The sequence below is a fragment of the Coturnix japonica genome, chromosome 14 (assembly GCF_054131305.1).
Source record: "Coturnix japonica strain WE chromosome 14, WE-NBRP24, whole genome shotgun sequence".
Classification (NCBI taxonomy): Eukaryota; Metazoa; Chordata; class Aves; order Galliformes; family Phasianidae; genus Coturnix; species Coturnix japonica.
Window position 1 is genome coordinate 1,540,024 of NC_140676.1, and position 27,997 is coordinate 1,568,020.

At 52.0% G+C, this 27,997-nt stretch overlaps 1 protein-coding gene across 1 annotated transcript; it reads right to left on the reverse strand.

Annotated features, from left to right (window-relative positions):
- Positions 1-1,008: 1,008 nt before the first annotated feature.
- Positions 1,009-27,899, reverse strand: SMAD6 (SMAD family member 6). The gene is made up of 4 exons (XM_015873400.2): positions 26,498-27,899; positions 24,719-24,775; positions 23,550-23,627; positions 1,009-1,914 (listed from the first exon to the last, which is right to left on the reverse strand). Exons 1-4 carry the CDS (start codon positions 27,117-27,119, stop codon positions 1,373-1,375), a joined length of 1,299 nt encoding a protein of 432 aa, XP_015728886.2. The 5' UTR covers positions 27,120-27,899; the 3' UTR covers positions 1,009-1,372.
- Positions 27,900-27,997: the final 98 nt, after the last annotated feature.

Sequence of the window (27,997 nt, forward strand, 5' to 3'; positions counted from 1 at the left end):
GTGAACTCAACCAATGTGGTCCCAATTACGTATCGTTTCAAGTATGGTTATAATTTGAGAAATGATCTGCGGAAACATCATTGCGACATTCCTGCTCATGCCTCTCCCCGATGTCCGTGCCAGGTCTGTGCCTTTCCAAGCCTGGCTCATTCGTGGCTGCTGGTGGAACCCCGCTGTACAGCAGGAGCCATCTTCTTTAAGCTTAGGTCTTGGTTTATCTGCTGAGTTCTGAGCCATTACGGAGGTCTCGTGGCATGTTTTCCTCCATGAACATGAGGGCTACAAAAGCATTCCCTTCATCACAAAAGCCAAGGTGCTTCTGAAGTCACTGGACTCCAGGAGGAGTAAACGCACATGGATTTGTAACAGAACTCTTAAGACTTGGCAGCACCAGTCACTGGCCATAAATAACGCAGCAAAGAACTTCACTAGTGACACGAGGTCAGGCACTGCCCAACGCACCCACGCTACGCTGCCTCCAGTTGAGGATCCACCCAACTCTCAACCGCTGAATGCACCAGGAGGTACCAGAGTCAGCGTGTGAGGAGGTCACAAACTGGTCCTACTGGGCAGCCTTTAGGGCTACGGTCTGCTCTGCTCTTCACAACAGCACCGCAACCCACTGACTTGCACAAACATGAACAGGCACACACCTATTCATCATGACTCCATCATCACCATGTCTGTCTCCATCATTACCATGTCTCCATCACACTATCTCAGCACTTCTATGGCAGTTTTCCCTCTCACCTTCTGCTTGCTCCCTTCTCTTAAGCCGTCCTTATTTTCCTTATTTCCTTCCTCTCAGAGACAACTGCAGCCTGTTAAACAGTGACGGACAGCTTTGTAAGGACCTGGCTCAGATGGGAGACCCTCAGTGGTCACCCCTCTGCAAATCCCACCTGACTGCACAGCACCTGAGCAAACTCTGCTCTGAGTTTCAGTCAGGGGGGAAAAAAAAAAGACCAAAAAAATTAAAACAAAAATTAGACAATTAAAAAACCCCCCTATAATGCGAATACTTTATTATCAATGAGTGACTGGTATTAGCTTTTTGTCTGGGTATTAATAATATTTCAAAAAAACCATACATCAAAATTAGGGCTTTTCTCTCCTATTTTTGCTGTATAATTTTTTTTTTCTTTAAATCTGTATTGAAAGAATTATATAAGCCAAAGTGCATTTTCTGTTTTTTGTCCATATACACATTGCACCATACATAAATAATTACATTGTAAAAATGACTCCATAATTACAAGTATAATATATATTTTCATATAATATATAAAACTTTATATTAAATCTAGGTAGATGATATTTGGGATAGTCTGTGTCTTTCTCTTTTTGTTTTCCTTTCGTCAGAGGCTGACCGTTATCGATTGTTACTGAGCAAGATCTCCAGCCAACACGGGCAAGAAGTGATGAACTGTCTCGAGTAACACGGCCCCCAGCCCTTGGCGAAGCTGATCCGCACGCTGTTGGGGTCATAGGGCCCGTCCGCATAATCCAGCTCTGCAGTGTGCTGCAAGAGGCAGGACTTCTCGTAGTCAAACACCTTGATGGAATAGCCCGGCATCACCTTGCGCACTATCAAAGTCCTACAGTTGGGGATGTCCAGTGTCGGGGAGTTGACGAAGATGGGATGCTCGCTGCGATTGTAAGCCCACACACCGTCCGGTTCTTTGCTAAGTAAAATCCCGTAACCGATTTTACTTCGAGTCCTTCTCACAGTCTCGCTCCTGTTTTCCAGGTTTAGCTGTCCGAGGCAGAAGCCGTTTCCTTGAGGTAGGTCATAAAATATACTGACAGACTGTTCGTACACTGTGTAGAGGCGGCCGACGCGCGTCCGGTGCTCCCAGTAGGCCACGTTGCACCAATGGCTCCTCTTCACGGCATCGGGCGACGTGCTGGCATCTGTGGGGAAAGAAGAGCACAAGTCAGGTTTGCTCTGACCACCTCTGATTAGACAGGCACGGAGGGCAAATGCACGGCGATTCCCACCCACGAGCTCTGCTCATGAGAACAGAACTCAAGTTCAGCTCAAGGTCTGTCCTTCAACTCAAAGCTCATCATCAACCCAAAGCTCATTATCAACTAACATCTCTAACGCAAAGCTTGTCCGTAACCCGAAGCTTGTATTTAATAAATTGTGTCAAATGCCACCAGGAAAGAAGGCTCAAGCAAAGCCTGGTGATTCAGTGGCCTGCTCTCCAGATCCCATGGAGCTCAACAATTCCTTCTGTCTAATTCACTGCTCAATCCTGCCTCCGTATGTCAGGATTCCACGTACTCAAAGAGTTGTTCCCGTCACAGAATCATGGAATGGCCTGGGTTGAAAAGGACCACAATGCTCATCCAGTTTTGACCCCCCTTGTATGTGCAGGGTCACCAACCAGCAGACCAGGCTGCCCAGAGCAACATCAGCCATGGCCTTGAATGGGGCATCCAAACCTCCTTGGGCAACCTGTTGCAGTGTGTCACCACCCTCTGAGTTTCCAGCACCAAAAGCCCGTAGTGCCATGACAACTCAACAGCTGCACCATGGCTCAATCACCCCTGAGCCTGGCAAATCCCAAAGCTCCTTCAGCATCCCACGGTGCCACACCCTCATTTCCAAAGGCCAACAGTCATGGAGCCATGACGCTGGGGATGTCCATGAAGTGTTCAGATGAACAACCTGGCAGTATCTCCTTCATGTAATATTCTTTGACAGCAATGTGAGTGTTCCCACAGGGAGCATGAAACTGGAGAAGGCGTTTCTTGCCAATGGGGAGTAGTTTCTCTGCACTATATATGTCATCCTACAAAGCCATTGGAATTCTCTCCAGAACAAGAAATATCTTCTCTTTCTAGGAATTACATTCAATGAAGACGGGAGGCACACAGAGTGCCAGAAATTTGCTCAAAGCTTACTGCAGTGTTTATGGTGCCTCCGGAAGGAACACGGGAACCTCAGCCCTGGAGAGGGCAAATTAACCTCTTGCTGGACATTAGCCTCACTCCTACCCCCAGTTAAAAGAAAATTGCTCTTGGATTTCAACAAGGAGCTCCGCAATGAGCCAGCCCTGCATTAAGCTCCCTGACAATATATCACGCGCCTGTGGCCTGCTGACCCCTCTGCATCCGTGCCATCAGCTCCGATTAACTCACACGTGGAGTGATGCCATTATTTTGCTTCAGAGACCCCATTGACGCACAGGATTTCAAGCACATCCCCGCAGCCCCATTTCTTTTCAGGCTCAAATTCCCCTGGAGGGTAATGGGCTCTCCTCCCCATTAGCGATCTTTGAATTAAGCGGCTTTGTTAGAGTTTAACTTGAGTTGTAACTGTGCAAATTTAAGGGGAGGGAGGCGGGGTCGCTGAGCAAGAGAGGAGGCAGCAAAGCTGGCGGGATGCCCTTGGCTGTGGGCAACGCTCATGGTCCCCAACCAAGCCCTCCATGCAGTCCAAACCTCCCCCAAGATACCAGATCTCCTTCTTTCTCCCCACTGCCTGCTGCAACTATTGATAAAGCCCCACATGGGTGCCAAGAGCCCCATTTTGATGTGCATTTTCTCCAGATCTGGGAAAGAATTCCTGCAGCTATAACAGACTTCAGCCCCGCTGGGAAAAGTTTACCAGCATTTATGTCCATCTGCCATGAAGGAGAAAAACATCATCTCTGCCCCCTAATTCTGGAGCTGATGTGCTGTGCCTCCTTATGTCCTGCAGCTAAACCCTACAGAGATGGCCAGGATAAAGGAGGACCATGCTTCAGGTGGGCTCTATTTAGGGACACTGAGGTTCAATAACGAAACGCCCCTGAGGAAGCGTTGCACCCAAGCACCAACAATACGTGGCAAAGCAACAAGGGAATGACATTTCCCCAAAAGGATGGAAACTATTCACTGCCATGCTGCAATAAGCTCCTCCAAACACTGCCCTTTGCTAACAACAAAGATCATCAACACAAAGGTTTTTCCCATTTTTTACTCTTTGGACAACAACTGGCATTTCCTTTTCCATTCCAGATCTCTCTGGCTGCCCAAGTGAACAACCCAAAGCACTCCAAAGAGCTGGCAACTGCTGGATCGAGGTGCCATATCCACACTCATCAATTAATTGATGCTCATCAATGCTGGCTGGGATCTGACTCTTGCAAAATAAATCATGCTGCCTTGCAAAGCACGAGCCATGGGAACAAGGGGGTCTAGAGGAAGAGAGTCACGTCTAATTCTGGATTAGAAAACATCAGATTCCTAGCGCCCACATGACGCACTGAGATCTGGTGAGAAAAAGTTTTGGAGTCTCTGCAACACGTCGACCCTGGTTGCAAAAGCTTTATTTACCAAACTATGTCATTATCAAAAACCTGATGCCAACAGACTCACTGAGCTCAACATTCCTGAAACAAAACTGTCCTCTGCCACATCTGCACAACCCTCTGAAATGAAGAGCTTGGCATGGGTGAAAGCCAGTAACAACCCCTGGTCTACCACCATGCAGATGTCAAAGCAAGCAATCCCACATTTTGAGACATGAAACATTTGACAGAGTTCATAACCAATAAGAACAGCAGGACAGCAGGCAGGAAAGGTGCTGAGCACCTGAATGTCACCAGCAGGTACATCACAACACTCACCATCACCCTTCTGATAGAACATAAGATAGCTGAGATGCCCCCAGTACTGTTCCCAAATGCCAAATGTTGCTGCTGTCCCATCCAAGTGTTGCTGGAGGGGCCACAGACGAGCCCGGAGCTTTTCATCTGGGGCCCAAAGGCTGGTAGCAATTACTGAGCTCTGCATCTGCTTAACCTCCCAGCCTCCATGGAGCCCCACTTACCCATCAGGTAAGGAGGTTTTTTTCTTTTTTTCATATCCCACTTTTTAGAAACTCCCATTTTGTCTCTATATTTCCTTTAAGAATGAGGTAACTTCAAAACTCAGGTTTCCCCATCAGTTGAACGAATTAGGAGAGAAGGAGCAGAATTATCAGATAATTTAAGCTGGAAAAGATCGCTAAGATCACCAGGTTCAACCTCAACCCAGCCCCAGCACACATCCCTCCCTAGACCATGCTCCCAGGTGGTTCCCATGGTGTTTTGTGAGTTAAGGCACCCACTGGGGGGGGGGGAGCAAAGCAGGAGGAAAGCAGCACCTATGCTCCAGGAACATCTGCCTTTTGGGCATCCCCAAAGTGCCACATCTGCTTTCCAGGAATTGGAAACATTTAAGTAAAGATGCTGATATATCATGTGCTCCAAACAGGGAAACACTTTTAATATCTTTTGTTTCAGTGCACCTAAACTATGAGATGCCTTATCAGTGCACAAATAAAACACTCTGAGAAGAAATAACTTGGTCTCACTGGAGAAGCCCTGCCCCAAGGACCCTCCTGGTGCCGGGCTGGGTTCCTCACCTCCTTTTATCTCCCGGTGCACTCAAACAAACCCTGGGAAGATGAACTCATCTTACAGCCCTGACATAAAGCAAGCACTTTAGCAAGCCCCTCATACAAGGGGGCCTGTGCTGTGTCTTATCCGCTGCCAAGTATTAGTTTCGCCTCCAGCTATTAGCCGCTACCACTCAGCAGACAGCAGGGGCAGCCGGCAGAAAAGCAAGCCCCCTGCAATTTAAATAAATATCCCATTTCTCCTCCTCTTTTTCCACGCTGCCCTTTATGCACAGACAAGAAAACACACTTTTTCTTTCTTTCTTTCTTTCTTTTTTTTCCCCTTTCCTTCATCCCTGGAACAGAGCCGTGCTTGTTGCCTCCCTTTTTGAAGAAAGAAAAACATTTCAGTCCTGCCGTGCCTCCCTCGATGGTACACGCCGCATTTCTAACTATCATTGTAGGCAGCTCCAACTCACAGCTACATTTTGGCTGGCGTCAGGGCTATCTCCCCCATCAAAGCCACCTCCATCGATCCCACGTACAGACTCAAACTCTGGCTCTTGTTTACTCATGGGCTCGTTCCTCCCAGTCACCATTTCCTCTGCTGCAGCGCTGCCTTGCAGCAGGCACATCCAGAAGGAAATTCAAACAATCTGAGATTAAAAAAACAAGATAGGAAGCGAGACGGGGGAATCAAAACCAGAACTTCATGGGGAAACGGTCTCAGGCAAATGGGAGCCAGGTAGGAGGAGGTGTGCAGAAAGCAAACGCTGTGCTTGCTCCGTATGGAGAGTGGAGGTAAAGAAAAATAAGTGGAGGTTTGGGGTGTTTGTCATTGGACAGCACATGAAGCCACTGGGGCAGTTCAAAGCAGTTTGTTAAAGGAGAAAAACAGGCTCTTTTCCCAAAGCACAATGCTGTGCTGTCCCTACCCGCTGCGTGATGCTGCTCTTAAGGGCAGGGTGGGAACCATGGGCAGATCGGGTGTGCCACTGAAACACTGACCCGTGCCAACAACGCTGCTGGTATCAGCCCTTGGTGGCAATGGGGCCTCAGAGATACATGGCTGCAAATAAGGAAAGAGGGGTGAAAAATGAAGTGGTGCCCCAGCGGCTCCAAGTACCACCCCCAGCAGCACACCATGTATTCTGTTCACTCACTGCTTTGAGGAACACACAGATTTTTTTGCACCAATTCCTCATGAAACAGCCCCGAATCACACAGGTTGTTTTTTCAAACAGAGCCCACCATGAACAGCAGCCCCCCCTCCATTGCCATCTTGTTTGTGGCTTGTTCAAGACACTTTGTCAAGCTACCCAAGGAGAGGAACGCATTCAAAGAAAACTCTCAGCAAGCTCCAAACATGATGGGGACTCCAAGCATGTCCGGGCACCTTGAAGGATCCCAGCTGGCTGCTGAGGGGATGAAGAGGGGCAATCCATGTCCCCAGGACTCTGTTTGTGTCCCATGTTCATGTCCCACCTCTCTGCAGCACTCCTGAATCACTCGCTCCCATGGCCCCATGGCTCAAGCACACCTGATGGCCAAGCTCTTCCCACCATTTTATCCCACCTTGAGCCCTATTAGATACAAACTCAGCCTACTTTTCCTGCAGCCCAGGAGCGTGTTTGTAGCTCAGCACATGGCAGCAGGATGGCTCACTGTGAACGAGGTCCAGATAAAAAGCCTGGCACAAGGAACACACACATTTCCCAAAAAGCTTTTAACAGCTCACTGGGGAGCCATCAGCTCAAAGCCCTGATTAATGCCCTTAGAAACAAGCTCCCGGGGTAAGGAAGAGGTTAAAACTTTCCACAGCATAAATGGAATTTTTATGGCCCTGCAAAGGAAAAAAAAAAATTAATTGTCAATCTGCCCCTGCAAAGCTCACAACCATTTTCGCTAAGCCAATATACTTAAAATACCTCAGCCTTACAAGTTTCAGCTGGAATGTGTCACCCAGCCCCCTGGGAGCCCACGGCTGCAGCCAGCAGAACAGGATGCCCAGACTGGGACAGCCCTTGTGCCAACTGTCCTGCCCATCCATCCCTTGCTGGGATCACTGGGGTGGGATTCCAAAGACAATTTCCCAGCTTTTTATGTTCCATATCTTGGCTTGCAGCTGCTTCATCAGCCCACAGGAGAGCTCCAACGTTGGCTCTACTGTACGTATGTAAGGTGATGGCCAAAGTCCACCTGCAAACAGATGGAGGTGGCCATCCCATGGTGGTTCTGTGACACCTGAGGTGTGCTGGCATCCAAGCAGAAATCCACATGAGGACAAGGGCAGCTCCATCCCTTTCTGGATGAGTCAAGAAACTACAGGAGGACAATGGGCAGCAGAATGGGAAAAGGCAGCTGGGTGGCAGCAGGAGGTTGGATGGCTGTCAGCTTCTCCCTTCACCTTCTCCTTCATGCCCAGAATCACTGAAGGGTGCCTGAATATCCCAGCTTTAACCAAGACAAACTCACTCCCTGGAAAGGTCTCCAGCCAACAGCCACAGCCACTCACAAGGACAGCACTCTACACCTTCCCTATATTAAAACCACCACGCTCTCTGCCAGGCTGCTGGTTTGCAGGGCTGGCAGAGACACAGAGGTTCAGCCTTACTCACACCCATAACTAAACAAGAACGTGACCTCCTATTGTAATTAATCTGGTGTCACTGCCATTGTGTCCAAAAGGGTCCCAGCTCCTCCATCCCCAGCAGGAGGTCCTGGTGATGTCCTCCTCCTGCACCCCTTACTTTGGACCAGAGCTTTGGTGCCCCCCAGCCTCTTTCATGAGCCTATTTAATTCGTTAACCCAGCAGATGATTAACTCAGAAGAACACTTGCGCTGGGTTAATTAATTAAATTAGTTCAAAAAATAGGGTCTGGCGGGCAAAGGAGCCAGTGGATGAGGCGCGTGGAGAGGGCTGGGGGAAGGGGGGACATTTCCATGGCAGCCTGAGAAACAAAAGCAACACAGGACAGGAGCCAACGCCAAGAATGGGGATGAAAACAATTTTCTCTGCATAAAGAAACCACTCTGTAAAATCATCAGCTCATGCTAATTTCTTATATCCTTCAAAGAAAAGCACATGCCATGTTTAGTTCTGCCCTGGAATTTGTAAGCATCACTGGTTAAGTTATTTTCAAGCTAAACTCAAGTGGTTTCTTTCCAATGCTCTCTCTCTATCCATTCAATATGCGCTCCAGACTATGTTTTAAGGTATTTTAGCAGTTCACTTTTTCATTTTCCACCTCCCCTGCGCAGTTTCCAAAGGTCTTTTCAGCCAAAGGTGAAAAAAACCTACAAAGCAAACAAAAAAAGAACCCAACCATTTAGAAGCACCACTCGTGTCTTTCCCACTGACATTTTTAGGCATCACTTTGGAAGGCAACATTCAAGGAGATCTCGGAGATTTCTTAGGGTTGAGCATTCCCAGGGTAACCTCAGCTCCTGGGCTGTGCACGTGGCCGTGCTGTGCCTGGCACGCAGGGCTTAGCACAACAATGTAAATACCTCTTCAAAAGCAGCCCAAAACGTAATCACCTGCAGTTGCTGCCAATTATAAAAGCACCAGACCTGTCATCAGCTCAAATTTGGCTGAGGTTCCCCCCCCCTCCAGCTTCTGGAAGGCAGCCTTGGGTACGTCCAAGTCCTGTGAAGTCCTAGGGTTAGGGGCTTCTCAGACCAACCTCCCACTCCCATAGGAGTCTTCCCACCCCTGCCCAGTAGGGGTTGGCTTTTATTTTTGCTGGGTGCGGCACAAAATGCACTCAAATGAGGGTAAAAGCCTCATTCCCTGAGGGCCGTCTGTAGGAAAGGAGTCTGAGAGGCTGTGACAAAGAACTGGGGAAAAGAAAACCCTTTTTTTTCACTCTTGAGTTGAGCATCTTCTCCAAGTGACCACAGTTTAAAAACTTGGCAGATCCTGAGCCCTGCTGAGCCCTGCTCACTTTCAAACCCATTTGCTGCTGCTGGCTTTGGGGTTGGCAATGTCAGAGCAGCTCCCCGTGCTCTCAAAGATCCCCAGCAATGCTCCTAGGGAGGAAAATCATCCACTCTATGGCCAGAGCTGGAAACTGCAGCAATGCAGAGCATCCCACAGTAGAGATTCTGGAAAGGGGTGTTCATGAATAATAATAGTTTTTGCTTGTGGAGCAGTTTCACTCGAGAGCTTCAAAGCATTTTAAAAGCAAGACCTAATTAGTAGGTTCCTCTGAAGAGAAATGGGAACAGTTCTGCTCTGTTGTGCCCCGCAGGCAGAGCCCACAGCTCCATGACCAGTTCTGAGCGCTGCCCACTTCCCAGCAGCACCAAACCAGGGGCTTTCCGCCTGTAACTGCTCTGGTGATGGGTCATGGAGCTGCTTTGGGGAGCTGGATGCTGATGTGCTGAGAGCACTGGGGCTATGAGAGCCTCTAAGGATGCTCCAGCCCCACACTTGGTATAATTCCTGCAGCACCCGCACAGCAGCAGGACCATGTGAGATGCTGGAAGCATAACCCTCTGCTATTACCCACTGGAGGTTGGAGCTCTTTGATCTTTAAGGTCCCTTCCAACCTAAGCCATTCTATGACTCTACAACAGAAGAAGAAAACCAGTGGGTATTAAGAAGGGCATTCTTTTGGATAATCCTTCTGATTGATGGATGTCTATACCAGGCCATCCTGCAGAAGCCACACCAGGTAAAATCCATCTCCCACCAGCCCCATATTCCAGCTCAGCTTCTTCCCTTCCCAAAATCTGCTCTTTCCAGGAGGTCAAAGCCCAACAGTTCCCCAAGATCGAACCTCTTGATCCCCAAAACTCTGATGAGCTGAGATCTGCTGGCCAGAGCCTTAGTACCACCCTCTGTCCTCAAAAGGACTCTGCTTTTCACTTCCCTGCAACCTTCCTAATACCCCCCAGCAGCCTTTATATAGGTTGCTGTTTTTCCTTTTTTTTTCTTCCTTCCCAGTGCCCTTACATATATGGGAACCAGGCAGGGGCTGAGAGTGGAATGGAAATTCAGGCTTTGTTCTCACTGGCCAAAGCCCAAGATCCTTCCCCAGATAAAGCTCCCAGCCCTGCTGGCTGAGCCAGCCTCACCAGACCGGGCCTCCTCTGCTCTCATCTCCTCTCAGAGCTTTTGCTGCAGAATTTAAGGATCCGGTGAGCCTTTATTTTGCAAGGAAACAACCCCCAATGTGCCGAGCTGAAGGGGTAAAACCTGCCAGGAAGGTGCCGGTGCTGTTATCTGGTGGAGATAAACACAAAGCCATGGCGATGCAGACGGCTCCTGCCCTCCCTCACCCACACACCGGCGCAGGGAGGGACGTGCAGAGGGCTGCGTGCGTTGTGTCTGCACCCACACAGCCAGATTTTCCGATAGCCGCTTCATGGATTGATGTGTAAACATTTTCTGGGGCCATTCCAGCCCTTCCCTGCAGCAGCAGCTCGCTCCACCAACACGCTCATGGCCAGCATCCATAGGCTCTCACTCCCACTTCAAGCAAAGACTAAACAATGACTCAAGCATCTCAGGATCCACGCTCTGTGCTGGTCCCTCACCCCAGCAGCCTGGCAGTGGGGCTGCTCCTGCCTCCCATTCCATGAAACCCACAACACTGGCCATCCTGCAGCAGCACAGTGAGAACCTCCCTGAGTCCCTGAAGGCATCTCCCGGTGATGTCCCATCCCTCACTGAGGGTTTGTGCAGGGCGAGCGGAGGTGACTCACTCTCATTACCCTCCCTGGCCATGCAGGACTTGTTTTCGTTACGGAAAACCACAGTTTCTTTTAAAAAATAAAAAATAAACCAACCAAAATACATACAAGTCAGTGGGATGCATCCTGTGCTGCCGCACGAATCCCAGCCACCCCAACACTCCTGCTTGCCTTTGGATGGTCAAACACCATGGAAGCAATGGAAGTGGAAGGTGTGTGCTGCATCAGATACCACCATCAGTGACAGCCCCATTAGCCCCATTTTAGGGGATAAAACAGAGAAAGAGCAGGTCAGGCTCTTGGTAAAATCAAAGACAGGGAGATTACCAAGAGCAGAGCTTCGTTCTGGTTAATGAGCTCAAGAACGCACGCCCCACACTCAGCCTAGTGCTAATGGAGGAATGCTGAATACTTCTCCCCTCCAGGGAAACTGAGCTATAAAGTGAGGCTTTTGGGGGGAAATACATTAAAAACACAGCTTGTCAACCACTGCAAAGAGACTCATGGCTCTTTCTATTCCCCTGGAGTTCCTCTATACAAAATACACACTTGGATGTAAAGAAACCCCAGCTGAAAACTGCCTGAAGAATGACTGAGTGTAAAAATGAGACTCGGATTCTTTGCAGAAATGCACTCACAGAGCAGCACATTTGCAGCTCCGGACGCTTTCCTCCTTTGGATCATTTTGCTCATGACTGCAACGCTTCAGACTGTTTGTGATGGGGAGGAGCGACACGGGAAGCCTCAGCCTTAAACCTCAGTCTTTGCACGGCACAAACAAACCACTCTATGGACGCTAAAAATTCAGTCGTGTTGCTGTGCTCGAATCCTTAAACTGTTAAAAATAGGAAAGAAACTGCACAGTTCACATATTTTATAAAGCTGGGTTAAATCAACATCTGCAAAAAATATCCCCGTTAAACGAAATAGCAGGATTTCATTAAGTAAATTGCAAGTTGGCAAAAATTCTGAAAGAAAGGGAAAAAGCCACAGCCAGCCCCATAATTTAAACCTTATTTTAACTGTGACTGCATGACTGCAAGAGGCTGCATTTCCAAAGAGGGTGGGGGGGGGGGAAAAACAACATCTGAAAGAAAGGCCTCTGCTGCCCACCTAAGCAATACCTTTGGGGCCGGTGCACACCCCACGCTGGGTACCAGTGGTTCAGGATGCTGGAGCAGGCAGGGCATCGCCTGCCCTCCAGGCCACTGTTCCAAACCTGCCAAGCTCCTTTCCTGCCCAGGGTGACTCACTTGGGATAGGCTGTGCTCTTCCCACAGCTCTGGCCAAAAAAAATCCCCTGTGAGAGGGATCCCTGCGGGGACCGGGGGACAAACTGGGGAGCACTGTGCCCCAGGGCCACCTCACCCAAGGTGAACCCAACGTGGCACCAATTCGAGCAGCGACCCCAGACCAACAGGGAGAAATTCATATCCCACCCAAAAGCTCCTGCGTCCAAGGAAGCGCCCCAGACACATCACCGCAGCTGGCAAAATCTGGCATTCAATGAACCCCTTTGCTTTGGAAATATCAGCTCATGGGGCTGAAAAACCTCGAAATGAAACCTAAGAACAACAGGCCCGATAGGCAGACTTGGAGCAAAAGAGGAGAGCTTTCACAGAAGGCACAATTCTTTTCTTGCAACGTTTTGGCTCCGCTGTTTTTCCTGGCATGGTGAGGCTGGATTTATTTTGAAGGGCTGTTTGCTGCACACAGAGCCCAGAAAGCAGCGACCTGATTTCCTTTTGGGTCTAAACATCCGTTTGCTGTGCAAGCAGGAGGAAAATAAACGAAACGTGCATCTTGGGAAGTGCTGCTGGGGAGCACCCAAGAGGGGCTGCCAGCACCAGGGCTGGGATGAAAGAGGCAGCACTGCTCAACTGCAAAATGCAATCTGATGGCACAAGGAACACTCACCATGGGGCAAACTGCAAGGCAAAGCAGGCAGGGAGCTGAGCACTGCAGAGCTTGCCCCAGGGCATGGCCCAGTGTGATCCAGCTCTGCTCTGCTTGGGGCAGCCCAGCCTAAGGCATGGCATCTGCTTTGGGTGCTGCAATGTAGGAAGGACAGAAATCTGTGAGATTGCTTCCAAAGGAGAGCAACAAAGACAGGGAAGGATCTGGAGGGCAAGGCGTGTGAGGAGCAGCTCAGGTCCCTTGGTTTGTTCTGCCCTGGGAAGAGGATGCTGAGGGGATGCCTCACAGCAGCCTACAGCTCTATCACAACCCTACAGCTCCATCATCCAAGGAGGCTGTGGGTGCCCCATCCCTGCAGGCATTCAAGGCCAGGCTGGATGTGACTCTGGGCAGCATGGCCTGGTGGTTGGTGACCCTGCACACAGGAGAGGGTCAAAACTGGATGAGCACTGTTGTCCTTTTCAACCCCAGCCATCCTATGATGATCATGACCCTACCGCCTCCTGCCCATGGCACCCTGCAACCACAAGGACTACCAGCCAAAGCTGCTGCTGTAGGTGCAGTTCCCCACCTGGGCTGCCCCGTCCCCACCCCTTGGGCACAGAACCCCTTTGAAATGCCCACTCCTCATCCACCACCTCCTCTCAGCCCAGGACACGGCCAGCCCAGCCCACCGCCATGCTTCTCCATTTCCTGGCTTTGGAGGACGCAAGCCAGGCCATTAACATTATTTATAGGTTCCTGTGCATGAGTTTCCATTTGTTTGTCTGCTTAAAAACAGTGAGGTGAAAAAAAATAAAAGAGAAGACATTCCTGGAGGTCAGACCATTAGAAAAAGAAATAAGAAAGAAGCAAACAGCTACGATCTGATGGGCCCAATGCAGCAGCAGCTCCTTCAGAGACATAACAGAATTTCCTTAAATGCTCATTCTGTAAATATTTAAGCTACTTTATAAGATTTTTACAATGTACTTAGGAAGCGTAAATCTCCGCAGCGGAGCACGGCATGTTGTTAGCATGGCACATGCTGGGATGTTTGAGCAACACAAACATGGACATCTCCCATGTTAACACTGGACTCTGGGCCAGGAGGGCACAACCATGATGCTGCTGGGATGGAGGGGGCCTGTGGAGCTCAGGGTCTTCCCAGCAGCAGAGCAAGGAGGACATAATTACCTTCACCCCCCAAACAGAGGGTGCCTATGTACTGCACTATTATAATCCCCTGTACAGAACAATTTACAGCTGCATGCTGGCTGCTGGCTTCAACCCAAAGCCAAATATCTGCCCATTGGCTTCTGCACACACAGCACCTGAGATGCCTTCTCACAGGTGAGTGTTCCCTCGTGATGGAAAAACAGCATCATGCAGACTGACGCATCCACAGTCAGGGTGGTTCCCATATGGAAACGCGGTGTAGCTTTATGAGCTCTGCTTGGATACGGTGGTTTCTACCTCACATTCTCCCAATAAATGCAGATCTTCTCAACTAACCAACACACGCAGCACTTCTCCTTTGCTGTCATTTAGGTGTGTCTGAGGCAATAACAACAAATGGAAACGGAGACCTGGAAGTTTATTCGCATCGTCACAGATGACAAAGTGCAAAGAAAACCCAGAAAAGAACTTGGATGCAAGTTCAAACACTGACGGTCTAAAGATGAAAGGGTGCTCTTTGATTCAGTGTTTAAATAAAAGTTTTCTCCTATTAAATCACTTAAACATTTTTGCGTTCCTCACATTTCTAGAAGCACTGTTAGCTTTTATTTCTTATCCTACCCCAGCGCCCTCAGTGACCACTGCTATTGGAGGCACTTCTCCCATTACCATCCTGTTTTCATCCATTTCTAAGTTAATTCTTCCTCACTGCACACAAGGTGACCAGCTTCTGCTCAAAGCACTGTCCTGAAATTCTCTGTAACTCAATGGACTTCACCGAGTTGTATTTAGACAGCTCTAACTCGGAGCTGAGACTGTTTGCTGCTCTCATACCATCCATCTGCCTTAGGAGCTACTGTCTGCCCCACCAGCTACAGAGGAAGCCCAGGTCATTCAACATCTGCCATCAGCAACACGAAACAGCTCCAACAAGCCTAAATTCCCCATGTAATTCCTCCTAACAATGCAATTACATCAAAGACAAGGGTCCAGACACAAATTTTGGCCACAGCACTTCAATGCCTGTGAAAAGACAAAGGCAACCTGTGCCCTGCCACCATCCTGATGCTGGGGAAGCTTTTAGATGCTCAAATAACCAATGGCCAAAAGCCTTTTTGGTTTGAGAAGCAGGGGCTGATGGCACCATGTGGTGATGTGAGCTGGTTCTGCTCCCACTACAGAAAAGGCATTTACCACCAACAGCACAAAACCCAACAGCTCCAAACTCAAACAGCACAGAGCTCACTAAATAGCAAACAGGGGGGTCAGGAGGGAATGGATTCAGGACCAGAGCCATCCTGAGGGTTGCCAAAGATGGCTGCAGCTGTCTGCAATGAGCCCAGCAGGGATGAAGGGCTGCAGCCAGGGACTGTGGCACAGGAGGATGCCATAAGAACAAAACTGAAGGCTGGGAATGGGTTGGGAATTGATGCAGAAGCACTTGCAGGGCACCACCAGCCACAAGCACCTCACGACCTGTTCATCTCCACGCCACATGCCCAGTTTTGTATGCAAGTCCCACCTGCATGAAGGCTTTGAGCACCCCCCTGTGCCCAGGGCAGGCTGGTGAGCCCCAAGCAACAGCAGTACTCTGTATCACCCCCTGCAGACACCATTTTCCAGAAGGAAGAAGTGCAGGGCAGATAGTTGCCTCGTACCAAACCTGAGCTCATCTCTCCCTCCATGCAGGTCTTAATGAAGTCAGCAGGCAGCACTTCACAGCATCATATAATCACAGAATGGCCTGGGTTGAAAAGGACAACAGTGCTCATCCAGCTCCAACCCCCTGTTATGTGCAAGGTCACCAACAACCAGACCAGGCTGCCCAGAGCCACATCCAGCCTGGCCTTTCCCTGTTCACCAGTGAAGGTGCTGCTCACAACACTCTTATCCCAAACCAAGTGATCTGTGAATGGCACTTTTTATTTTTTTTCCTCAAAACACACTTTTGCTGACATTTCCCTTTCATTAAAATAGCTCAACAATGGGGGGAAAAGCAACTCACGACGCACATAGGATCTTTACCTTACTTTGTACTCAGAGGAATTTCCTTCATCTCCTCCAGAGTGGAAGTTTCCACCGACCCCCAGCTCACGTCACACGCGACGTGCAGCTCAGCAGGAACTGGGCTGTTCTCTTTTTGCATGGTAAGGCTGCACACCTTTGGGGCCAGGTGTAAAGGAGCTGGGACAGGCAGCTCCCAATGGGCAGCATGGGGGTGATGGTGGGTATCAGCTTCCAGCAGTGCTGTACAAGCCCCCAGATAAAGCCCAGTGCAAGTGAAATTCTAGCATGGATTCCTGTGTTGGGAAGCTCCTGCTGTACATGAAGATGGGTTGAATGATAAAAAGTTCTGTGCCGGTGCCTGGTTCTAAATGCAAATCATCATCTAGCTCACCAAGAAACACCCTCAGTCCTCCACATCCCCCAGAGGTTGCAGCATCTCCAGTTCAGAATCTCAGAATGGTTTGGGTTGGAAGGGACCTTAAAAAGCCATCCAGTTCCAACCCCTGCCACGGGCAGGGACAACTCACACCACACAAGGTTGTCCACAGCCCCAGCCAACCTGGTCTCGGATGCTTCCCTGGGCAGACCCTTCCTATATCTAACCACACTAACCCCTACACTGCTGCATAGCCATCCTCAGATCAGATTCCTGCACTGGTCCAGGAGGGCCAACTGCAACAGCCTTGTACAAGCACCCCAAGCAGCCCCGCTCTGCCTGCAATGAAGCAGGGGAGCAGAGGGAACACATAGGTGCAGCACATGCACATCCTCACCTGCACTGCAGGAACCTATAAGATGGACAAAAAGGCCCCTAGTCAGGTTGAGCATCCATCCCTCCCCTAACCCAGCTCTAGGCCCCAACCATAAAAGCAGCTCCACCAGAGCATTATTTATTTGTCTGAAGTCACAATTACTTCCAGCAGCAGCAGGGTGGAAGGATGCAGCATGTGAGACCCTGGGCACGCCGGCACCGTGCCAGCCTCAGAAATGGTTGGCAGCCAGCAGAGCAGCCACCCATTCCTACTGAAATGAGCTCTGCTAATTCTTACTGGCTTCCCAGTCAATTCATAAAGTTCAGTTGTTTTAGTTGTTGTTTGTTTGTCAACTTCTCTTTTTATTTTCTGCAGAAACGTAATCTCAAGGAGTGCTGCTGAGACACACGGAGGGGAAGGCACCCAGTGCTCCCCACCAACAGCTGTGACATGGTGCAAGGATGGATCCCCAGGGCTTTAAAAATAACTTCTTGGACAAGTCAAACCAACACGGACCAACCCCAGCAGGGCTGCACCACCTGTACTGAGCACAGGACTGGGAGCAGCCAGTCTAGCCCTTATCCATTCACTTCCATTCTGCAAGCATGAAGACTCTTAAGTCAAAGTAAAGCACTAAGCGTGAAGCAAAGCACTGCACAAACCCCCATTTCCCTTCGTGCGGAGTTTTGCTGAGGTTTCCACTGACCTTCCATCCACAAACATCTCATTTCCACACGTGGGGCAGACACAGACATCATGGCAATGACACAACTCTGTTCAGTCAGTGTGGGCACGGCAGAGCCAGGGGTGCTCACAGCCCCCAGGGCCATGTCTACCTTCCCTGCAACCCACCAAATGCATTTTGCTCTTTACTGAGTAGACCAACAGCAAATTGCATCACTCTGTGTGGAGCAAAGCAGTTAAAAAACAAACTTCATGAAAAAAAAAAGTCTTTAACATTCTTTGGCTCCCTGAATGGAAAAATCTCAGCAAACGAGACCTTAATAAATGGAAAGAGCTGAAAAAACGGCCCTTCTGCTGGCATGTTTTGCTCCTTCTAATGGGATATAAAGATAAAAACTGATGCAGTGCTGCAGTAAGGAACCCTCCCCACACCCTGCCCAACACCAGAGCCCCACAGCTGTGTGCACAAAGGAGCAATGCAGTTCCCAATGGGGTGCCATAATGGGATGCAGGCACTGCAGCACCAAGGATGCTCTGCAGGACATCTCCAGCTCCTCTTCCAGCCTCCACATCCCAGCTAACAGCAGCTACGTGGGCACCCAAGGCAAGGGCCAGCCTGCCACTACCAAGTGCTTGGGAAGCGCTTTGGCCAGGCTGCTCCCAGCACCCATGTGCAAGGCAGAAGACTTTGTTCTGTGAGGGAATTTGGGTCTGAAAACCCCTGGGATGGTTCCCACCTCCAGCTGAAAAGGACCTGCAGCATTTTTGGCCCCTGCAGCACAGACACACCGATGCTGCTGGGCTTTCTAAGCCTGGAAAGGGCCAAACAGGCAGCAGCAGCCAAGCAGCACCTTGCAGCCTTCAAGCAGGAAGGGAGCAGCTTTTCACTTCTGAGTGCATAAACAAGCAGCACTCCAGCAAGGCACGTCTACCCATCAGCTCTGAAGGATGGCTGATGTTTTCCTCAATGTTTTCTCCAATTCTTTTCCTCCTTCCCCCATTACAGGCACCTCAAGCCCCTGCTTGGCTGTGAGCATCCTCTGGAGGCACAGCGCAGGGCAGGAGCGCAGAGAGGACAGGAGCAGCCTTTGATGCACACACAGCCCACAAACTTCAATCGCTTTGCTCAGCGCCGCGGATTTAATAAGTTATTTCCATGGAAAACCTTTGCAACTGGGTTATGAATCAAGCCTATAAACACCTCTTGCTCATCAAAGAGCCATGCAAAAAATAAAAAAAAAAGAAAATATAATAATAAAAAAACCCTATGACTGTAACTGTGAATGCTCGCCTCTCTCTACAGGTCCCCATCAGCAGCCAAAATTCCCCTTCAAAACATTCACTGCTTTCAAAGGCCATAAATACTCGGTGTCCAGGATCCTGCGAGCCCCTTGCAGCAGCACAGTTCAAACAAAGCCGTACCATCAGATAGGCACTGCCCAGAGACACAACCCCAGCGACATCAAAGGCACTTTTACTACCTAGAAAGCCATATGCCGCTCCTAATAGGCTGCAGGAATGTGGTGTTTTGGCTACAAAGATTAGACTAATTTACTTTTAAGTAACTTGCTCACTTCCTGATGTTTCTTTTTTCCCCCTTTTCTCTAAGCACGATGCTCGGAGAAGTGAAGGCTGTGATTACTCTGTGATTCAAGGCCAAACATCACAACCACTCACGAACCACAGACAAAAACACGTTTTACTGGGCACTGTGCTCGCTCCAAGTGCTTGCATGCAGAAATGGCCCTGCCAGCAGCTCACAGCCAGCACAATCCAGGTAAGGGCAGGAGGAGAAATGCAACCAGCCCTCCTCTACAAACAGGGGCATGAAATGCAAAATCCAATGCAATGCTCCCAGCAAAACACTGCTCCAGTGGTCACACTGTCACCCTGCAGACCGCTCCATGCTGCAAGATGGGAACAGCCCCCTTGGGTTCACCTCACAGCATCTCAGTGTGTCCCAGATCCCCGCTGGGATCAGGGTGATGCAGGATGCCTCCAATTCCAAAACACCCCAGCCGCATTCACTCCACAGCATCCTACTAGCTTCACTGCAAGGAATCCTCTGAACATCCCAGGGAGTTGTATGCACACAAATCCGCAGTGCAGCCGTAGTCCCTGCATTATGCACAAGGCCCAACACAGGTGAGACCACCCTTCTTCCATGCATGGTACAACACACCAGCTCTGGTTGTTCCCTTCTTATGCCCTTCATCTGGAATGGTCACCACATCTCCAATCCATATTTTTCCAAGAGCTGTGCTGGAGGGCTGAAGCAGGAGCAGCAGAAGAGGAAGGACACTGCTCCAAGGGAAGCAAGGCAAGAGGCAGATTCCAGCTCTGCAATCCATCCCATGTACCCAGTTACCTCCCATGACATTTTGGGAGGCCATGGCATTCTCACACTGCATCCCCTAAGAACAACCCTTTCTTGCTGAGCAAACTGCCTTTCTTTGCACTCAAGTTCCTTTCCCCACCTCTGTCCAACCCCCCAGAGCTCTCTTCAACCCCCACAAAACTCATTTCCCCACACACATCACCAACCTGGCTCAGCTCTGTTTGAGGACCAAAACCCTTGCACTACAAGCTCACAACCTGAAGGCTATTTACAGACAGGCATTGCTTGCCTTAAAAACCCCTCCACAGCCATATGGCCACAGCTGGAATCGCACCCTCTGTGTGGGATGCAGGGCACACACGACCAAGCACTGTAGAGAACAGACTCAGTGCTTTCCCAATGGGTCAACCACAGCCCCCAAGGGTGAGACTGGGAAACTCCAATGTCTTTGGCCCTTCTGTGGGTGGAGGAAACAAAATCATCATGCATTGGGAGAAGCCCACCCAGCTGTGGGACCATCCATCTTCACATCTCCTCCCCATGAAGGGCATCTCTCTGAGCTCCCCAACCCCCTGGGCAAGAAAGAAGCACAGGAGTTGGCATGAAGGGAAAGATGCTGCACTGCACCCGAGCATCCACAGCAGCATGAGGAGAAACCTCCCCAGAACTCCTCTCCAAAGCACACTGGAAAATAGATGCGCTTTTATTTCCCACTGGCAAACTAAAAGTATGGAGGAAAAATGTTTAATATAAAAACATCTGACAAAGCACCTCCAGGATGTATTTTTTTGCATCAAAGAAGTAGCTCTTGGCAACGCGCGCTGCTCTGCCGAGGAAAGCTTTTAGCCAAACCCTGATTGTTACAGACTGCTCCGCGTCAGACACGCCAGCGAGCCTGCAGTTAAATGGGAAAGAAAAAGGAAACCAAAAGCACCACTGGCCCAAACAAACATCTGTCTGTGATTACTCTGCCCATGCAGATACGCCCAGATCTGCCTTTAGAATGGGGGCAGGAGGAGCTGAGCCCAGTGCCTGGTCCCCACCAGCGTCCCCATGGGAAAAACATCACCTCTTCTCTGAATGGTAATGGCACTGTCCCTCCCCCTGCCTGGAAAGGGCAGTGTTTGCCCAGTTTCCACACACATCCGCCTTACATATTTATAGGCTTTTTTTTTCCCCTTTCCTACTCCTAACACAGAGGATCTTCATAAATTTCCTTGTTAGCATAAATCCTCGCAGCCTGTTATTTCTGGGGGGAGAGGATGAGAGACGTTCACTTTCTCCATTCAGTGGGTTTGAAAATAAGTTTCCTTGAGCTCATCCTACACACTGCTGGAAGCAGGAAAACCCCGCAGTGCCCCCTCCACAGCCAGCCAGGGGCATGGGACAGACTCACCTCCCACTGCCATCCATGCAGCTCTCCGTCCTACCGAGCCTTGGGCACAGGAGATGTCAGTCCTGGCTCCCTCTCTCTTGTCTATGCCACCCACCCCCCCACTTTACCCTACAGATGCTGCCAGCCTGTCCCATGGGGCTGAAACTCTTCAAGAGGCTGAACAAACTGATTCCAAACCACCCTGCAGTGCTCTCCACTCTCCCCATTTCCCTCAAGGAACACCAATGCACCAATGCTTCCATTGGCTCCCACAGCCTCCAAAGGATCCACCCTGCCCCACATCCAACAGGGACAGCATCCCACAGCACTGCTATGGCACTGCCTGCAGCAGAGCACAGTGCCACCATGAATAACTAGGATGCCAACATCTGGTATCTTTACAGATGTGTGGGGCTGAGCCTACTAGGAATACACAGCAGTGCTGCATGTTGGGGATATTCCATGGTCTTTAATAGGGTCATTTAGGTCTGTATTGTTCACCAGTGGCACAGAGCTGCCACCAGCAGTGCCCTGCTGTCCCCAGAGTCTACCCCACTGAACCCCCTCCATAAACCAGCGTTCCTCCTGCAGGTCTGTCCCATGAGCACACCCCAATCAGCCCCAGTGTCCCCAGGCATGGGCTGGAACTGCTCTGGAGCAACACCTCCAACTTCAAGGCTGGGAAATCAGGGATTCACCTCCAAGCACCGGCAGCACCAGCACGGCTTGGCAGACCTCAAAGCTGAGGACCACGGCACACCTGGGGACACCACCCATGCTCAGAACCACCCGGTCCCATCCCAGCAGCTCAATGACAGCTCCTCCAGGCTTTAAGAGCAGCTCATAGCCCTGAGAAGGTCTACTTCAAAAAGAGCCACCTTGAATTCCTCCACATATCAGAGATGAGCTTTTTTCACGCTAACGCTTCCTGCCTCAGAGTTCATCAAGTAAAGAGGTAAGAGAATGGGGCTCTTTGTTATCCAAAACTGAACTCTGTGGTTTTTGTAGGAAAAGCCTTTTTGATGATCAAAGCCGAAGCAATAAATAGCAGCAGCCTCACGCCAGGTCCAAAATTCACTTATTTTTGGAACCCGAGTTCAAACGCACTTTCGGTTCCCTCGGTGCCCACAGCACACACTGACCAAAGGAGAACCAGCACACAACCACAGCTCCATGCCTGCACCCCACAGCTTCGTTCCCTCTGGCAACGACACGCACGGGTTAACTCCAGCACAGCTCTTATCCTCTTTCAGCCATCAGAGCACCGAGGACAAATAAATCAGGCAGCCCCAGACTCTTATTAAAAGTTGCACCACTTGGAAGTACACCGGGGGAGAGCAGGGATCTGGTTTCATACAGCCCCGATCACATGTTATCATTGCATTGTTCCAGTCGAGTTCAAAATCTCTCCTCTCTCCCCAAAACCCACCAGATGTCCCATAAAGAGCTCAACCGCGATGGGAGCTAAACCATGACATCCCCAGGAACTTCTGCTTTTAGAACTGCGCCGCTGTCATTAATGGCTCTGATCAGGTTACAACAAAAGCTGCGGGTTGTGCCGAGCACGCAACCAACACACACTGCAATGGGGGCCCTTGTGGGGAGATGCTGAGAAATCCCCCCATGGGAAACGTGCCACAATGTACGGTCATACCACACCGTACTGCTTTGGTGCTCCATAAAGCAATGCAGCAGTGCCATCTGCTTGAGCCTCTCCATCCACATCGGCATCCCCACCACAGCTCTGCTCCAAACCAAGGCCCTGGCACAGGGATGGGGCTGACCCCACAGCAGGTCCCTCCTGGCTGCCCACTGGACACAGCAGCACTGGCATCTCCCCAAGTGCCACCAGACTCCAGTGACAGCCCCAGGCCACCGCAAGAGGACAAAGCCAGCTCTGGGTGCCACAGTGCAGGAGCCAACCCAGCAAAGCTCTCCCCAATGTGATGGGGAGCTGCTGCAGGTAACACCACACCAGCCATGTGGAATCACTGGATCATAATGGATGGAAAGACCATGGAAACCATCACATCCAACTGTAACCACATGGACAACCACAGCAGTGCCATCTGCTGCTGCTACCGCACCAGTGACACACACACATCCCCAACGTGAGCACCATCACAGCACCTGGGCTCTGAGCAACCTCTCCCCCTCCTTTTCCCCCCACTGACACCAAGGAGCACCCCAAGAACACAACACCCACCGCCCTGCCCCAGTCCCAGAGCACGCAATCTGCCAACCTGAGAACTCCCTGGGTGTGATGTTGGGTGAGTTTGTCGCCTCCGTTTCAGTGTAAGACAACGTGGAATCCGAGAGATCTGCAAAGAAACAAACCCAAAAGGGCCCATTTAGTCCTCCTGTGCTCGGCAGCCCCCGGCCCCATAGCACCCCCCCTCAGCCCCACACCACGCACAGCAATGCCCCGACTGCCCCAACCACAGACAGAACTGCAGTCGGGCTGATCCAACAAGTAGGAACTTGGTGCTTACTGGATAAGGTTACATTAAGCCTCTAAACAATTCATAGTTACTATACTTAATTATCACCATTAAAATTCTTGAAGCTGTTTATTCTTGCTTCCTTCCTTCCTTCCTCTTTGCTGAAGCGAAGGAAACTTTGTTTTAACAAGTTAAGAGTCTTTGTTATTCTCTCTTGCTTACACCCCTCTAATTAAGTGCTCAACTGTTTGCTCAAAGATTAACCATTCTTTTCCCAGCCCCGCGGAGCACACTGCCATCCCAGGCTGTTGTTTTAACAAAGCCAGAGGCACTCCCCCCACCTTTCCCAAGCAACTCCTGCAGGGAATTAACTCAGTAAGGGGGGAAGCAAGGAGGGATGAGGGCTTTTACCCCCCCACACCTTTTATCCTACTCCTCCACCCCTCCCCCAAGGCCAAACCAACAGCCATCGCTCCACTACTGCACTCCTGTATCCCTGGCACATCCCGACACCACGACTGCAAACCCTGAGCCCTTTGCTCCTGATTTACTGCAGCAAGAAGCATGCAGGGTCAGGAAGCAGCCGGGCTGCAGGCACCCCGAGCAGGAGCACAGCACTGCATGCACCCCCTGCCACTGCCCACCCCGACTGCTCTCACTCTGATCTTCCATCTCCCACAAAAGCAAAACACCCTCCCCAACTCAGCCGGCGCTGCCCGCAAAGAGCCCCCAGCCCAGCCCTGCAGCAGGAAGGGCAGCAGACACGGCGCTGCACCACAACCTCTCATTACGCCTTCATTAAAAATAGCGCTGCGTCTTATTTTGGAAGATGTGCGTGCGTCGGCACGGCAATTTGCTGTGATAAACGGCCTTCATTAATTTCACAAAGCTCCTCAGCTGACGCCTGCCCAGGAACAAGGAGCGGCCCCGACAGCCCGACCACGCGGGGCAGGAAGGAGCGCAGCACTTACCCAGTGGCTTTTGCTCGTCGTTAGGAGACAGCCGGGAGTAGGGAGGTGGCGGAGACTCTGGGAAAACAGAGCTGTGTGTTAGCACTGCGGATGGGCCACCAGCAAAGCCCTCCGAGCCCCGAGGTGCCCCCACCGTGTCCCACCCCACTGCACAGCTCAGCAGCGCGGTGCTGCCACGCATTGCAGGGCCGCTGCTGCCAGCCATAACTCGGGCTGTACACCGGGTCAAGGTCCTCCAGTGTTTTTATTTCCACAACTGCAACTTGCTGAGATGCACCACCTGAGCTCCGTGCAACCACCAGCACTGTGCAACCACCAGCACTGTGCACACAGCGGCTCTGCTGCAGCTCAGAACACCCCCCACACACACAGCTCCGAGTTACAGCCCTAACAACGACCTCAGCATCCCCCCGCGCTGCTCTGCAGCCACCTACTGCTTCCCAAAAACACCGCACTCCTCCGGGGCCGTGCACTGAGAGCCCTGCGGGCTGCAAGGTGCTTTGAAGGGCTTAACAGCCCCCCCCAAAAAGTGGACCACGCACGGGACACCGCACAACAACCGCTGCAGGAAAACAGCTCGGAAAGTTCGGTGACTGCCGAAATCAAAGCGACACACTCCTACTCCAGGAGCACAGAAGTTTCTTTCAAGCAAACGATGCAAAGGCAGGAGGGACAGCGCGTTGGAAAAGGAATTTTAAATAATAATTAAAAGAAAAAAAATGAAGGGACGTGGAGGAAGGTCGTTCGGGGCGTTCAGATCGGGGAGAAAAAAAACAAGTTCATAAAAGCGGAGCCCCACGCAAGGCCGAGCTGCGGCCCCACGGCCCCGGGGCGCTGCGGCTTTAAGGCGCGGCGGGGACCGCCCGGGCGCGATAAGCGGAGCCAGGCGGGAGCCAGGCTGGCGCCGGCGGCGGGCGGGCGGCGGGGGGCGGCCCCGCATGGCGGGGGAACCCGGGGGGGAGGGGGAGAGGAAGAAAAAGGGAAGGGAAAAATAAGGGGAAAAAATACACGTAAAATTAAAGAGAACTAAACAAAGGATTTTTTCTTTTTTTTTCCGCCTGGAAGAAAAAGTAGCGCTGGGAACGCAGCTCGCGTTAAGGCATCCCCTGACCGCAGCCGAGCCCCGAGCATCGTCCCGAGCAGCGGGGATTCCAGGATTCCGCTTCATTCACCCCGAGTTTGGGGATCCCCTCAGCCCCGAACTGCAGGGACCGCATCTCCGACATCAAACGTGGGGAGTCCGTCCCTGACCGCCCCAGCCCCAAACACGGAGGGGTCCGCTCTCCATGCCCCCAAAGCGGGGAACCTCATCTCCTCCAGGCCCAAACTCTCCCCATGTCCCTCCCCACGTTCCCAAACAGGGGAGCCTCATCTCCCCCAGGTACCCAAACCAAACCCTAAACAAGGCAATATCCTCCCTCCTTACCCACCCCGTCCCAAACTCGGAGACCTTTCCCGCAGGTCCCCAGATCTGGGGTCTCTCCAGTTTGGGGCTGAGAAAAACAAGGTCCCTCTATCTCCCCCCGCCCCAAACGGAACATCCCCTTCCCCACGAACCCAAAGCCCAAACACGGTAACCTCACCCTCCTGGCCCCATAATGCTGGGTCCCACATCTCCCCCAGCCCCGATGAGAGGCTGAGGAACCCAATCCCCACGGCCCCAAGCAGGGTGTGGGGGGAGGGAGAACCCATTTCCTACAGCCCTAAACGAAGCACGTGGCGACGCTCCCGACCCCCAAACGAACAGGAATCCATCCCCCCCCTCGCCCCAACGCTCACCTGGCCCACAGAGCCGGCTGAAGTGGTACGGATTGCAGCACACGGTGGGGCCGTCGGCCGCCCCGAAGCTCTGACACTCGCACAGGGCCTTGAGCTCGGCGGGGTGCTGCAGGTCTGGCCAGCGGAACAGCTTCCCCAGCAGCAGGTGCGGGGGGGCCGCCTGGCCGCCCCCCAGTCTCAGCTCCCCGCGGGCCACCAGCACGCAGCCGCCCGGGGTGCCGCCGCGAGACTCCACCGCCTGCAGCAGGCTGTGCAGGGAGCGCTCCTTGAGCCGCTTCAGCAGCGCGTAGGTGACGGCCTTCAGCTCCCGCTCCAGCAGCACCAACCGCGACCGCGCTTCGCCTCCGCCCGGCCCGAGGGGAGAGGCGCCGCCGGGAGGAGGAGGGGGTGGAGGAGGAGGAGGCGGCTCCGGGCCGGGCCGCTCCGCGAACAGGCAGCAGCGCACCGGGCGGCCCTCGCCCTCCTGCGCCCGGCTGGGCTGTGCCATGCGCTGTCCCTCGGCCGTCACCGCCGTCGCGTTCCGCTCCGAGCTTTGGCCGTTCCCATCTCCTCCGTCCCTCTCCGGGATAACGCGGCTCCTCCAAAGCCGCCGCACCAGCCCTGAGCGTTTGGACCTGAACATACGATACGAGGGCGGCCCGGGGCTCGCTCCGCTCCGCGCCTCTATCTCCTCATCGCCCGTCCGCCGCCTCCGCCCCCGGAGCCGCCGCCCCCGGAGCCGCCCGCAGCGCCCGGCCCGCGGCGGGGCCGCACCATGGGGGAAGGCGGCGGCGGAGGGGATGGGGAGCGCCCAGCGGGGAGGGCATAGGCGGGGGGCATAGGGGGGGGCTCAGGGAGCCATGGGGACGGGGGGGCCGGGCCGGGGGGGCAGCGCCCGGGCATAAAACGGGGGAGGAAAAAGAAAAGGGGGAGGGGGGGAGGGGGAAAAAACGACGGGGGGAGAAATTAGAAGGAGGCGGCGATGAGGGCGGAAAAATGGAATAATGGAAGAGGAGAAGCGGGGGGAAAAAATCCTCAAAAATAATAATAATAAAAAAAAATAAAGCGAGGAAAAAAAATGAAAAAGGCGAATTAAAAAAAAATAAAATAAAAATACACAAAACCCAACAGGAGCAGCAAAACGAAGCCGAGGAAAGGAGGATCACAAGGCGAACGAGGTGAAGCCCGTTGAGACGCCGCTCCGCCCCGCTCCGCTCCGCCGTGTCCCGCTCACTGCGCTGCTCTCCCTGTTCTCTCTGTGTCTCTCTGCGCTGCGCCGCGCGCCCGCCCCGGGCCCGCCGTGCCGCGCTGCGCCGCCCGCCCTCGCGCAGCTTTTGTGTGTCCGCGGCGCGCACGCAGGGCCCCTCGCGAGCGGCGGCGCGATTGGCTGCCGCCCATCATGTGCCAGTCTAGACACTTTGGCGGCTCCGCGCGGCACCGATTGTTGCGCAAACAGCGGCTCGGGTTGCCGGGCTCTTAAAGGCGCCGCGTTCCCCGACGACGCTTTACCCGCGGCGGCCG

What these genes read in the sequence shown, in the direction of transcription:
- SMAD6 (XM_015873400.2), bottom strand. Translation starts at nt 27,119, where the DNA reads ATGTTCAGGTCCAAACGCTCAGGGCTGGTGCGGCGGCTTTGGAGGAGC. An exon ending in CAGCCGGCTCTGTGGGCCAG is followed by an intron (nt 24,776 to 26,497) that starts GTGAGCGTTGGG and finishes CTGTTTTCCCAG; the next exon opens with AGTCTCCGCCACCTCCCTAC. An exon ending in CACACCCAGGGAGTTCTCAG is followed by an intron (nt 1,915 to 23,549) that starts GTTGGCAGATTG and finishes CTTTCCCCACAG; the next exon opens with ATGCCAGCACGTCGCCCGAT.